Here is an 11,161-nt window from a genome sequence, read left to right on the forward strand (position 1 = left end):
CTCTTGGCTATTATTAGGGTTTCTTGGCGATTGAGAGTGTTATCCGGGAGGATACTTTGGACATTATTTTGCTTAAATAGGTGAGTATTCCTTGTTTGTTATATTCTCCTTGACTTCATGACTTGTTGTTATTGTTTGATAATGTATTGAGTGTTTCCAATGATTTCTAGGCGAGCGTGTACTTTATCGCGCTCGACCTAAATGAAACGTGAAATTTTCAACGATTTAATGATTGATACACTAGTTGTGCATGATGTAAGCCTTTTGGCTGAATTGGGCTTTGCCCTTCATTACCGATCGACTCAAGCCAGAAGCGGACTCGGTCGGGCGATATGGTGACCCTGCGTGTGAACGTTGGTATACTCGAGTATTACCTTGTAGGTTGGTGGAGCCTGGCCAACATCCAGGAAGGGGTGAATGAAATGAACGATCGAACGAGGGGTTTACTTACAAAAATGCATTTACAAATGATTGGAGGAATAAGGGGAGTGACAGGAGAACGAACGAACGAACAAATGGCTCCCTGTGAGCCCGTATCCTTTTAATGTATGTGTTATTATCGCTTTCCATTGTAAATATTTCTTGAATTATTGATTATCGATGGTTAATGTATTGGCTTTGTTGTTGAATATGTGTTCGGAACCTCACTGAGCTTTTAGCTCACCCCTTTAGTTTTGTTTTCCTTAACAGGGGGATGCGAGCAAGGACGAGAGCCCAGTGTAGGTTAGCCTAGTCTAGTTTTGTGTTTTGTAATGGTTCTCGCCCTAGTGCTTGGCACGGGTTGGATGTATGACGAATTGAGAACCTTTGTATATTCGATATTTGTACTTCCTTTTGAGATAGAAATGTATATAAGTTTCGCTTTAAGTTTCGGATTGTTATTTCATTTGATCTTGTGGTTTTATTTCGGATTTGATTGAGGTTTGACTGAGTCCCGGCGAGAGCTGGGCAGGCGGTTCGCCGAACCCTCTAGTTCGCCTTAGGGGGAGGTGGGGCTGTCACAGGTGGTATCAGAGCCTGTTTCGCGTGGTCTCTGCGCGGAGTGAGCCTGGACTGAGTGGTGAATAGGTATGAAGGACTAAGTGCTCGTTCGAGCATAAACTATGAACCCTGAAGTGTTATAGGTCTTAAATCTTTCTCATGGTATCTAAGGACCATAGATAGGTATGTCGGGTAGGAATTTCGATTTGTAGATGGTTTACTCTTGGGACAAGCCAGCTCGAGATGTGAACTATCTTATTTCGGATTCTCGTGCCCGAGTACTCCAGAATTGAGGCGATGCAAGCTACTAGGTACTTAAGACTTGTATTTTGGAAACATGAACAGGCTTTGTCCGGCTAGAATGAGTATAAGAGATCTGCGGACATCAAGTGAATAGAAAGTGACGTGAGAGACCGGACGGGATTATTTTAACTGGGACTAGGATGATATACCCCCTTTTCTTTTGATTTGTCCTTATACTATTACTCCTTGTCCTTGTTTGTGGTATATTAACATCTACACGTGTACCATTGGCCGCATTTGATTATTTGTTTAATGTGATACGTCTCCTTGATATATGGTGTGTTATGTGTGTATATGTCTTTTTGTGTATTTGGTGTGCTAGAATTTAGTTATTCTAGTCAACTCACTGTGTTTATTCACTACATTACTTTTGGGGAAAAGAAAAGAAAAGAGAGAGGAAAGAATATATAAATGGAGGGGAGACGTAGTCGTGGACGTGGAGCTAGTTGTGGCCATAGGGCTAGGCAAGCTCAAGAACCGAGAGAAGAAAGAGAAACAGCGGCCGAGCAAGAACATGGACCGAGGGTTGAGGCCGGAGATCAAATGGTGACGGTGATGCAACAAATGACAAATATCCTAGCACGACTAGTAGACCAACAAGGTCAAATACCTGTGAATCAACCTCCGAACCCTGAGATAGGAGAAGATCGGGCTCTTGAGAGGTTTCAGAAGTTTGCTCCTCCGAAATTCCTTGGAGGGTCTGATCCGGATGTAGCCGAACAGTGGTTGGAGGCCCTGATCAATATCTTTGCCGCTTTGAACTATACCAAACAAAGACAAGTGAACTTTACAGTGTTCCAATTTGAATGACCAGCCCGAGCATGGTGGAATGTGATTAAAGCAAAGTGGGGAAGAGAACAAACTGCATGGACATGGGCAAACTTCCTAAGGGAATTTAACGAGAAATACCTCCCACCTTTAGTTCAAGAAAGGAGGGAGGATGAGTTCCTTGGGCTACGCCAGGGAACCCAAAGTGTAGCCGAATATGAAACAAAATTCACCAAACTGTCCAAGTTTGCTACTGAATTAGTGACCACGGAACAGAGAAGAGTGAGACGGTTTATACAGGGCTTGAATTTGGAAATTCAAGAAGCTCTAGCGGCGGTGCAAGTTAACACTTTTACGGAGGCTCTTGAGAAAGCTCAACGAATTGAAAATGCAAAGGCACAAGTAAAAGCCTCCCAAACTCGAAAAAGAGGTGCATCTGGTAATGTATCTGAGGAACTGAGTGAATTGATAGCACCTCCTAAAGTGCAAAAGGTGAACTTTTTGTCCCACCCACCATGGACAATAGGGGCATTAAATGAACGATCTACAAAAGGAAGTCAAGTAGGCCATGGGGAGATTTTTCAAAAAAGCCAACAAGTGGCTTCTTCCTTGACTTGTGGCTACTGTGGAAAGGCCAATCACACTGAGAGTGATTGTTGGAAGAAAGGCCGGAAGTGTTTGATTTGCGGAAATGGTGACCACCAGGTTAGCAACTGTCCGAGGAAACGGTCACGTGAAAGTAGTACTCAGCAACTGGAGGGCACTAAACCAAAATCAGCGAATGAAAAAGGGAACCGAACAAGAATACCGACAAGGGTATATGCCTTAGGCAACCAACAAGCTCCTGAGCCATCTGAAGGTAAAAATTTCGGGGACGAAATTTCTTAAGGGGGAGAGAGTGTGAGGACTTGCAAATTCCTTATATATTTCTTGAAAATTTCCTTTTATTTAAAAATTATTTGGAAAATACTATTCTAGACCATCTTACTACTCAATCACCCTAGAAAAAGTGCCAATGATCATAGGAAATTAGGGTTTTCCTTTCCGATTTCAATTCGAAGTGAAATACGGTTTTTCGTGTACTCGTAGTGTAATTATCCGGTATGGAGTAAGGATCAAATTTAGTGCTTAAGAGTGACTTTTAGGTGAGAAATAATATGTGATTAGAAACTATGATATAAAGTTAGTGAATAGGAAGTAAAAACCCTAGTACGTGTAATTTAAGGAAAACGGTTAGAACTGACGTGTACCGTTCGTTACCGAGTGAGTGCACCGATTTAACCCTACTTTATTTCTTTAATCTCCTCATTTTATTTTGACTAATTAACCCTTAAAATATCTTATATATGAGTCACCATGGTGGGCCAAAGGAAGAAGGAAGAAAACTCTAGAAAGGACACATGTCAAGCCCTTATTGGAAGGAGCTTTGACTAATTTGTATCAACCATCATAAAACAAGAATTTAACCAAATCTTCTCCATTTTTTCACCACCTTGGCCGAAAATAGAGAGAGAAAAAGGGGAGAGAAACTTCATCTTCATCAACTAAATTTCTTGCCTAATCTTAAACTCCAACCATAAATCTTGTGAATCACTTCACCAAAACTACTCTTTAGGGAAGATTAGAGCTTTGTATGGCAAGATTTTGAAGGAAAGGTTGTGGTCTTCTCCTACAAGCATCCTAGGAAGGTATCATGGCTTTTCACCCTTTTCTTTTTCCCAATTTTGGTTAAATATGGCTAGAAGCTTTTAATTTTGAGTTAAAACGGTTAATTAGTGAGTTTTGTTGGAGTTGGGGGGATGATTAGCTAGGGTTTAATTTTCAGCTTTGATCATGATCATATATCCTTTAATTGATGTTATGAAGTTGCTAGTTGGAGGTTTTTATGATTTAAACCTAACAAACATGAAATTCTAGCAACAAAGTTCTAATTCCAGGTTTAAATTCTCACAAAACACCATTCTGCCCGTTTTTGTTTCATCATAATAGAGGCTGAATTAGACTTTGCATAAAACATTAAAGTTGTAGAGAATGATTATTTATAGGTGTCTACAAAATTTCAGCTCAATCGGAGCAACGTAGCCTGTGCAAAGACCAAAATACCCCTGCTTCCCTATATTTATCTGAAACTGATAATCAGCTTCTGTAATAGGAAGACAAAAATGTAGACAAGTTGTTGGAGTATGGTAAAAACAAATAAAAGATAGAAAGAGCTTGAGGGTGAGGGTTTTTATTTCCAAAAATAGAACTATCTTAACGTCTAGGGTTTGGTGCATGGAGGGGCCGCAGTGGCCGCCGCCGGCCACTGGGGGGCCATCTGGGGAAGCGGCAGTGGCCAAATCGTTCGTCGAGGCGCTCGCGGGGTCTCGAAAGGAGGGTGCGGTAGTTCCAGATCTGGGGTGTTGTTCGATGCATCGAGGAGAGCCTGCGCTGAGGTTATCCCAGCATGAGTTGAGGTTGCTTTCATCCCCTTTTCAAAATGCATTGGTGGGTCGTTTTCCGTATCGTCGGCCGCCAATGGAAGTCATTAGGGGTTTCTTTGTGTCGCTTGGGCTCAAAGGGGAGTGTGAAGTCGGTCTCCTGGATTTGAATCATGTTCTGATCAGACCATCGTTAGAGGAGGATTTTACACGTCTCTTTGTGCGTCGTTCCTGGTTTGTGAAGGGTGCGCAGATGCTTATATCCAAATGGACACTGGACTTCAAGGCAAATCAGGACTCCCAGTTCGCGCCTGTGTGGGTGTCCTTGCCTTTTCTTCCGTTGCCTTTATTTAATGCAATGTATATCGCCAAACTGGCTGGGTTGCTGGGAAGATGTCTGAAGATTGACTCGGCGACATTGTCTCTCAGGCGGCCTTCGGTTGCAAGGGTTTTGGTTGAGATGAATGTTTCGAAACTGCCCCCCCGTCGGGTTTGGATTGGGGAGGAGCAGGAGGGGTTTTGGCAGGAGGTGGTGTATGAGAGTTGGCCAAAATTCTGTGGTTTTTGTCAACGTTTTGGTCATGAAGATGGTGAATGTTTTAGGAAGCATCCAGAGCTCAAACTGGACAAACGGGAGGGTAGGGCTGTAGGGAAAACCGTGGAAATATACCTGCCTAAGGGTTCATTTGAACTGCAGGGGCCTGGAGATGATTTTCTGATGCGTGGGGGGAGTCAGCAATGTCCAGGGGGGAGTGAAGAGACGGGACGATGTAGTGAAGGGGTAGGTGTTGAGAATGTTAATCCTGAGGTTTCACCAGGATTGGGTCCGGAGGAGGCGGGGAAGGAAGTGGAGCGGGAGGGTTGTGCCGTGGCGGTGGAGATGGGCTTGGAGGCTCCAGGCTCCTCGAGTCGGGTGGCGGTTTCGGCCCGGTTGGAAGGTGATGCTGGGATAGGTGTTGAGGAAAACGCTGGTGTGAACATTGTGTCGGTCCGAGTGGCAGACTGCCCAGGATCTCCGGACAAAGCAACCGTGGAGGAAGCATTTGGAGGGACGAGGGGGGAAAGTGGGCAGAGGGCAGTGGGGGAGCAGGCGTGTTTCAATTCCTTTGGGATTCTTCAGTCACTTTCAGATTTGGAGGTTCAGGATTTTGAGCGCTTTCCCTCAAGTTCGGCGGGTGGTGCCCGGGCTGTAGGTCAGAGACATAGACGTCAACTCTCGGACGGAGACGTCCCGGGGGAGACTGTGCCATTGGAGCAGCTAAGGAAGTTTCAGGATTTGCTGCAACACCGGTTGCCTTTCGCACCAACCGGATGCGAGGGGCGGAGGAGTGGAGTGGAGCAGGTGAATGTCCAGCAACAATCCTTGGAGGTGCGCCTGCGTGGAGTAAGGCAAAAGGGAGGTAGGCAGGCAAAAGCTCTTTTGAAACAGGTTCCTTCCCAATCTCAAACTCACTATTCTTTGCGGTCTAATGTTAAATCCAATTAAGTTTGTTGTAAGGAATATTCGTGGCGCATCTCGCCGGGATTCAATTAGATATTTGCATAACATTTGTAAAACTCATAAGATTCGATTACTTGTTCTGCTGGAACCATTGTCGGACCCTGCTCAAATGGAGGTGGTCCGTCGGTCACTGGGTTTTGATAAGGCTTGGGGGGCACTAAATAACAAGGTTTGGGTGTTCTGGTTTAGTGAGATGACAGTGAACTTTAGGGAATTCGCCGAACAACTTCTGCATATGCACATTGGGTTCTCTTCGGGGTGCTCGATTCAATTTTCGGCAGTTTATGCTCGATGTTCGAGGGTGGGGCGCCGCGAGTTATGGTCGGCCATGGAAGGTTTGTCGGGGGAGGTACGTGGTCCGTGGTTAGTGGCAGGGGATTTTAATGTTATTGCCAATATGCAAGAGCGTGTGGGGGGGTCCCCGGCTAATCACAGAAATATGGAGGAATTTAATGAGTCGACGGGAATTTGTGGCTTGTCCGAGGTGCCTTTTGATGGTGCTGCATTTACATGGACGAATGGTAGGGTGTGGCAACGCTTGGATAGTGCCTTGATGAATCGGGAGTGGGCGGATGGATTTGATCTCTCACATGTTTCACATTTGGCCAGGGGCCGCTCGGATCATGCACCTCTGCTGATCTGTTGTCAGAATGGGAGTCATCCCAAACGCTCTTTTAAATTCCTCAATGTTTGGAGGAGCCATCCTGGTTTTAACGAGGTGGTTCAGTGCAGTTGGGCGAAGCCGGTGGAGGGTGAGGGGATGGTGAGGTTCTACAATAAGTTGAAAGCGGTGAAGGTTGGTTTACAGGTCTGGAATGTCCAGGTCTATGGGAATGTTTTTGCCAAGGTAAAGGATGCCGAGGTCATTATGAAACAGCGTGAGGAGGAGTTTGATACGAGCCGAGATCCTGCAGCTAGGGCTTCCTTGGAGGAGGCAAAGACGGTTTACGCAAGGAATTTGGCTGCGGAATGTGCGTATTGGAGACAGAAGGCGGGTATCAAATGGTTATAGGTTGGGGATGCTAATACTGCATACTTCCACTCGCGGTATCGGCAGCGTCGGAATTCCAATTTTGTGGCGCGCATTAAGGATACGGCAGGAGCATGGTTGGAGGATATTCAAGACATTCGAAGGTCAGCAGTGGAGTCCGTATCCTCCTTGTTTGCTTCTGAGCAACATGGGTGGCAGCCTCCAGAGATTCCCTTCACGCTTCCTCAGCTTTCGGCAGCGGATAATGGGATGCTCGCTGCACTTCCGGAGCTGGCAGAATTGCGAGAGGTGGTTTTTGGCCTGGAGGCGGATAGTGCACCGGGGCCGGATGGGTTTGGGGCAGGTTTTTATCAAGGGTGTTGGGAGATTATTAAGTCGGATTTGCTGGAGGCGGTGAAGGCATTTTTCCAGGGAATGGGCTTGCCTAGGAGCTTTACTAGCACCTCTATTGTTCTTCTGCCTAAGATTGCGGGTGCCATGTGCTGGAAAGATTTTAGACCAATCAGTTTGTGCAACACCTGCTCCAAAGTAATTTCAAAGCTGGTTGCTTGTCGGTTGGGGAGAGTACTCCCGACTTTAGTCTCACCGTGGCAAACAGGTTTTGTACCTGGACGGGGGATAACGGATAACATTCTGCTCACTCAAGAGTTGGTGATGGATTTAGATAGGCGCTTGCGTCATCCGAATATAATGCTAAAATTGGATATGGAGAAGGCTTACGATAGGATTGAGTGGCCCTTTCTGTTGTTTATGCTGAGCCAATTCGGTTTTCAGGAAAGGGTGGTGGATATGTTCTATAGGTTGGTGTCTAATAATTGGTTTTCGGTCTTGGTAAATGGTGAGGCTGCTGGTTTTTTCAAGTCGACGCGGGGTGTTCGGCAGGGGGACCCGGTGTCTCCCGGTCTTTTCGTGTTAGTAACTGAATTTTTGGGACGAGGCTTGCACCACTTGTTGCTCGGTCGGCCGGAAAGGTTCTTCCTGTCGGCCGGGTCTCAGGTGCCTTATCTTGCTTTTACAGATGACATGCTTGTTTTTACAAGATGTTCTGAAGAATGCCTGAGTGTAATCAAGGATTTTCTTGAGGGGTACCAGCAGGCATCAGGTCAGAAGGTGAATGTCAATAAGAGTGCATTCTTCTTGGCGTCAGGAGCCTCTCTGGGGCAGGAGCAGATGGTAACGAGGGTCCTGGGTTTTCATAGGGCGGGTTTCCCTTTTACGTATTTGGGTGCTCCTATTTATAAAGGGCGTCGGCTTAGTTTGTTGTTTGACGGCATAGTGGCTAAAATGCGGGCTCATCTTGGGCACTGGAGTACTAAGTTGCTCTCATTTGGGGGTAAGCTGGTTTTAGCGCGGCATGTTCTGGCTTCGTTGCCTATGTACTTACTTCAGGTGCTGAATTCTCCAAAGGCGGTGCTCACACGCTTGGGTAATATTTGTAACTCCTTTTTGTGGGATCATAAGGGGGAGAAGCGGTTGCATTGGGCCTCATGGGAGAAGTTGTGTTTTCCTACTGATGAAGGGGGTTTGGGATTCAGATCTTTTAAGGACATGGCTAGGGCTTTTGCGGCTAAACTATGGTGGCATTTTCGGAGTAGTGACTCCATTTGGGCGGAATTCATGCATGTAAAATACAGTACTGGTTGTCACCCGATGGAGGCCTCGTCTGCCCGCCCTTCACCTACTTGGAGACGCCTAGAGGCGATAAGGTTAGTGGTGGAGCCAAAGATTAGGTGGTGTATTGGGGAAGGTTTGGTGGACTTTTGGAAGGATAGATGGGCTTTTGATGAGCCTTTGGAGGTGGTGGTGGCTGGAGTAGAGCACCCGCATTTTCTTGTGTCGGAATTTATTACTAACGATGGATGGGATGAGGTTCGTCTTGCTCAGTGGGTGCCGGAGTCGGTTATCTCGGTGATCAAGGATATTCCCTTTGAGGCTTCTCAGAAGGATAGATTGGTGTGGGCGCCTTCTCCATCGGGTCTTTTTACGGTGAAATCGGCATGGGAGGTGCTGCGCCAACGGAGGAGTCCCTCCTTGGTTGACTCACTCCTTTGGCAGCCAGCTTTGCCAGCAAAAATGGCGTTTTTAGCATGGCGTTTGGTCAGAAAATTTATTCCTTTGGATGTGGTGTTGAAATCGCGGGGGGTGTCGGTTCCTTCCAGGTGTGGGTGTTGTTATGGGGAGGAGGAGGATCTCTTGCATGTGTTTGTGACAGGCCCGATTGCGTCGCAAGTTTGGAAGCGAGTGTCTAGCCGTTTTGGGTTTCAGTTGCGGAATTGCACTACCATGGCTTCGGTTTTCATTGCTTGGTTTCTAACTTCAGATGCATCGGCGAAGAATCATATTAGGGTGATATTGCCAATTGTGGTGTGTTGGTTTATCTGGTTGGCTAGGAACCGGGAGCGTTTTCAAGGAGGGCGTTGGGAGGTCAACGGGATAATTCGAGATGTGGATAATTTTATAGAACAGTTGGGGAAGGCTAATAGGCTTCGTCGGTCCCAGTTCAGGGGTGATGTAGATTGTGAGTGGCTGCGGTTGGTCAGAGGTCATCCTAGGCGAAGGTCCCCATGTGCGATTGCCTGGAATAAGCCGCCCTGTGGAAAGTTAAAATTGAATTCGGACGCCAGTGTGATTCAAGGGAAGGCCACGGGTGGGGGGCTGCTGCGTGACTATCAGGGGAAGTTGATTTTTGCATTTTATAAGGAGTTTGGGGATCAGGGGGTGTTAGAGGCAGAGTGTATGGCGCTCCTGGTTGGGTTGCAGTTGTGTCATCAACGAGGGGTGGTTCCTTCGTTGGTTGAGGTAGACTCCAAGGCGTTGGTTCAGTTGGTTGTCTCAGGGGCGGTTGCGAAGTGGCCATTATGTAATAATTTAAGGAAGGTTAGATGTCTTCTGGAGGGTTTTTCTGCTGCCATCTACCATGTTTTCCGGGAGGCCAATGTACCCGCAGATAGGCTTGCAGCGGTTGGGTTAATGGGTTCCCAGGTGTTTGATCAGGGTCACCAACTACCGGCGATTGTTCGGTCTGCCATCTTATTGGATTCATGGGGAGTGCCAGGGGTGCGGTGGTTCAGTGAGGATGTTTAGGTTAGCAGCCTTTAGGTGGTCTGTTGGTCCCTCCGTCGTTTTTGGGTGTTGGTGTAGGAGAGTAGAGGCACAGATTGTCTTGGTATGCTCACTGTAAGGGAGTAAGTACTCCTTATTTTCTTTTCGCCTGATGTGGTTTAGTCTGGATTTGTTTGGATTTTTTTACAATAATAAAAGGTAGACCAGAGAAAAATTTAAAAAAAAAAAAAAAAAAAAAGGTCTTCAGTTGCATTACTTCTAAATTGAGATTGTTGCACCATTTGTATAAGAGATGGTTTAATCTCAAAATTATTAGCATTTATCGTAAGTCTCACTATGCTCATTCGTAATCCATAAAAAAAAAAGCTTCTGTAATAGGATGTTTTGACCAGGAATACTACTGATTTGGTTGTCAATGTCTTCTTAAGACTTATAGCCTTATATCTTAGCTTTCAAATGGGTTTGGAATAACTTGAATTGGAGTTGTAGGTGTTGAGATATGACTAAATAAGTCAGGACTGCTGCAGTACACTAAACTGGAAAATCTGGGGTTGTTTTGGTAAATTTTACCTAGATACATTGTAAAATGGACTGAGTAGCCTTCATCAAAGTTGTAGCTCTCTGTCTTAGCTTCGAAACGGTATAATTTGCCCACCAATCTGATAAGCGTAGCCTCGGATGTGTCCATTCCGCAAAACCCTATCAAATCTGTCTTTTACTAAAGCTCATTTCCGCACATGTTGTTAACTTGATTTTGTACTCATATGACTTTGAGCCTATTGAATGGCTATTGTGATGAATTTATATTGTGTATAACTTTGGGATTAGCTGAGGAAAATAATGAAGCCATAATGGCTGGAAAAGTAGGTAAACACAAAGGGTGTGATGCCCAAATTTATGCTCGAGAACTAGAGAACTATACTTGCAACTTGAGTAAGGGTTAAGAGTGAATATCACTTGAACCATCTAGGATGTTTGCACCTTCTTTTACCGAGGTATATAAGTAAGGATTTGGCCGAACTTATACCCTTGAGAAATAAAATAATGACTGCTCGGAGTACGTTTTCTTTGTCACTTCGACTTAAATGGAGATTTCAAAGTTTTACGAGCAAGCATAAGTTTTACAAATATTTT

The 11,161-nt window shown here is 45.5% G+C and overlaps 1 protein-coding gene across 1 annotated transcript in view; it reads left to right on the forward strand.

The window, feature by feature from the left end:
• LOC140014616 (uncharacterized) overlaps positions 1 to 10,048 on the forward strand; it is a 35,874-nt gene extending 25,826 nt beyond the window's left edge. Inside the window, exons 2-4 of the mRNA XM_072065682.1 lie at positions 4,333 to 5,901; positions 6,038 to 6,916; positions 6,986 to 10,048. Of these exons, the coding sequence (XP_071921783.1) occupies positions 4,333 to 5,901; positions 6,038 to 6,916; positions 6,986 to 10,048 (5,511 nt within the window). The remainder of the gene's footprint in view (positions 1 to 4,332; positions 5,902 to 6,037; positions 6,917 to 6,985) is intronic.
• The last annotated feature ends 1,113 nt before the right edge of the window (positions 10,049 to 11,161 follow it).

Source organism: Coffea arabica, chromosome 9e (genome assembly GCF_036785885.1).
Source record: "Coffea arabica cultivar ET-39 chromosome 9e, Coffea Arabica ET-39 HiFi, whole genome shotgun sequence".
In the NCBI taxonomy this organism is placed as follows: Eukaryota; Viridiplantae; Streptophyta; class Magnoliopsida; order Gentianales; family Rubiaceae; genus Coffea; species Coffea arabica.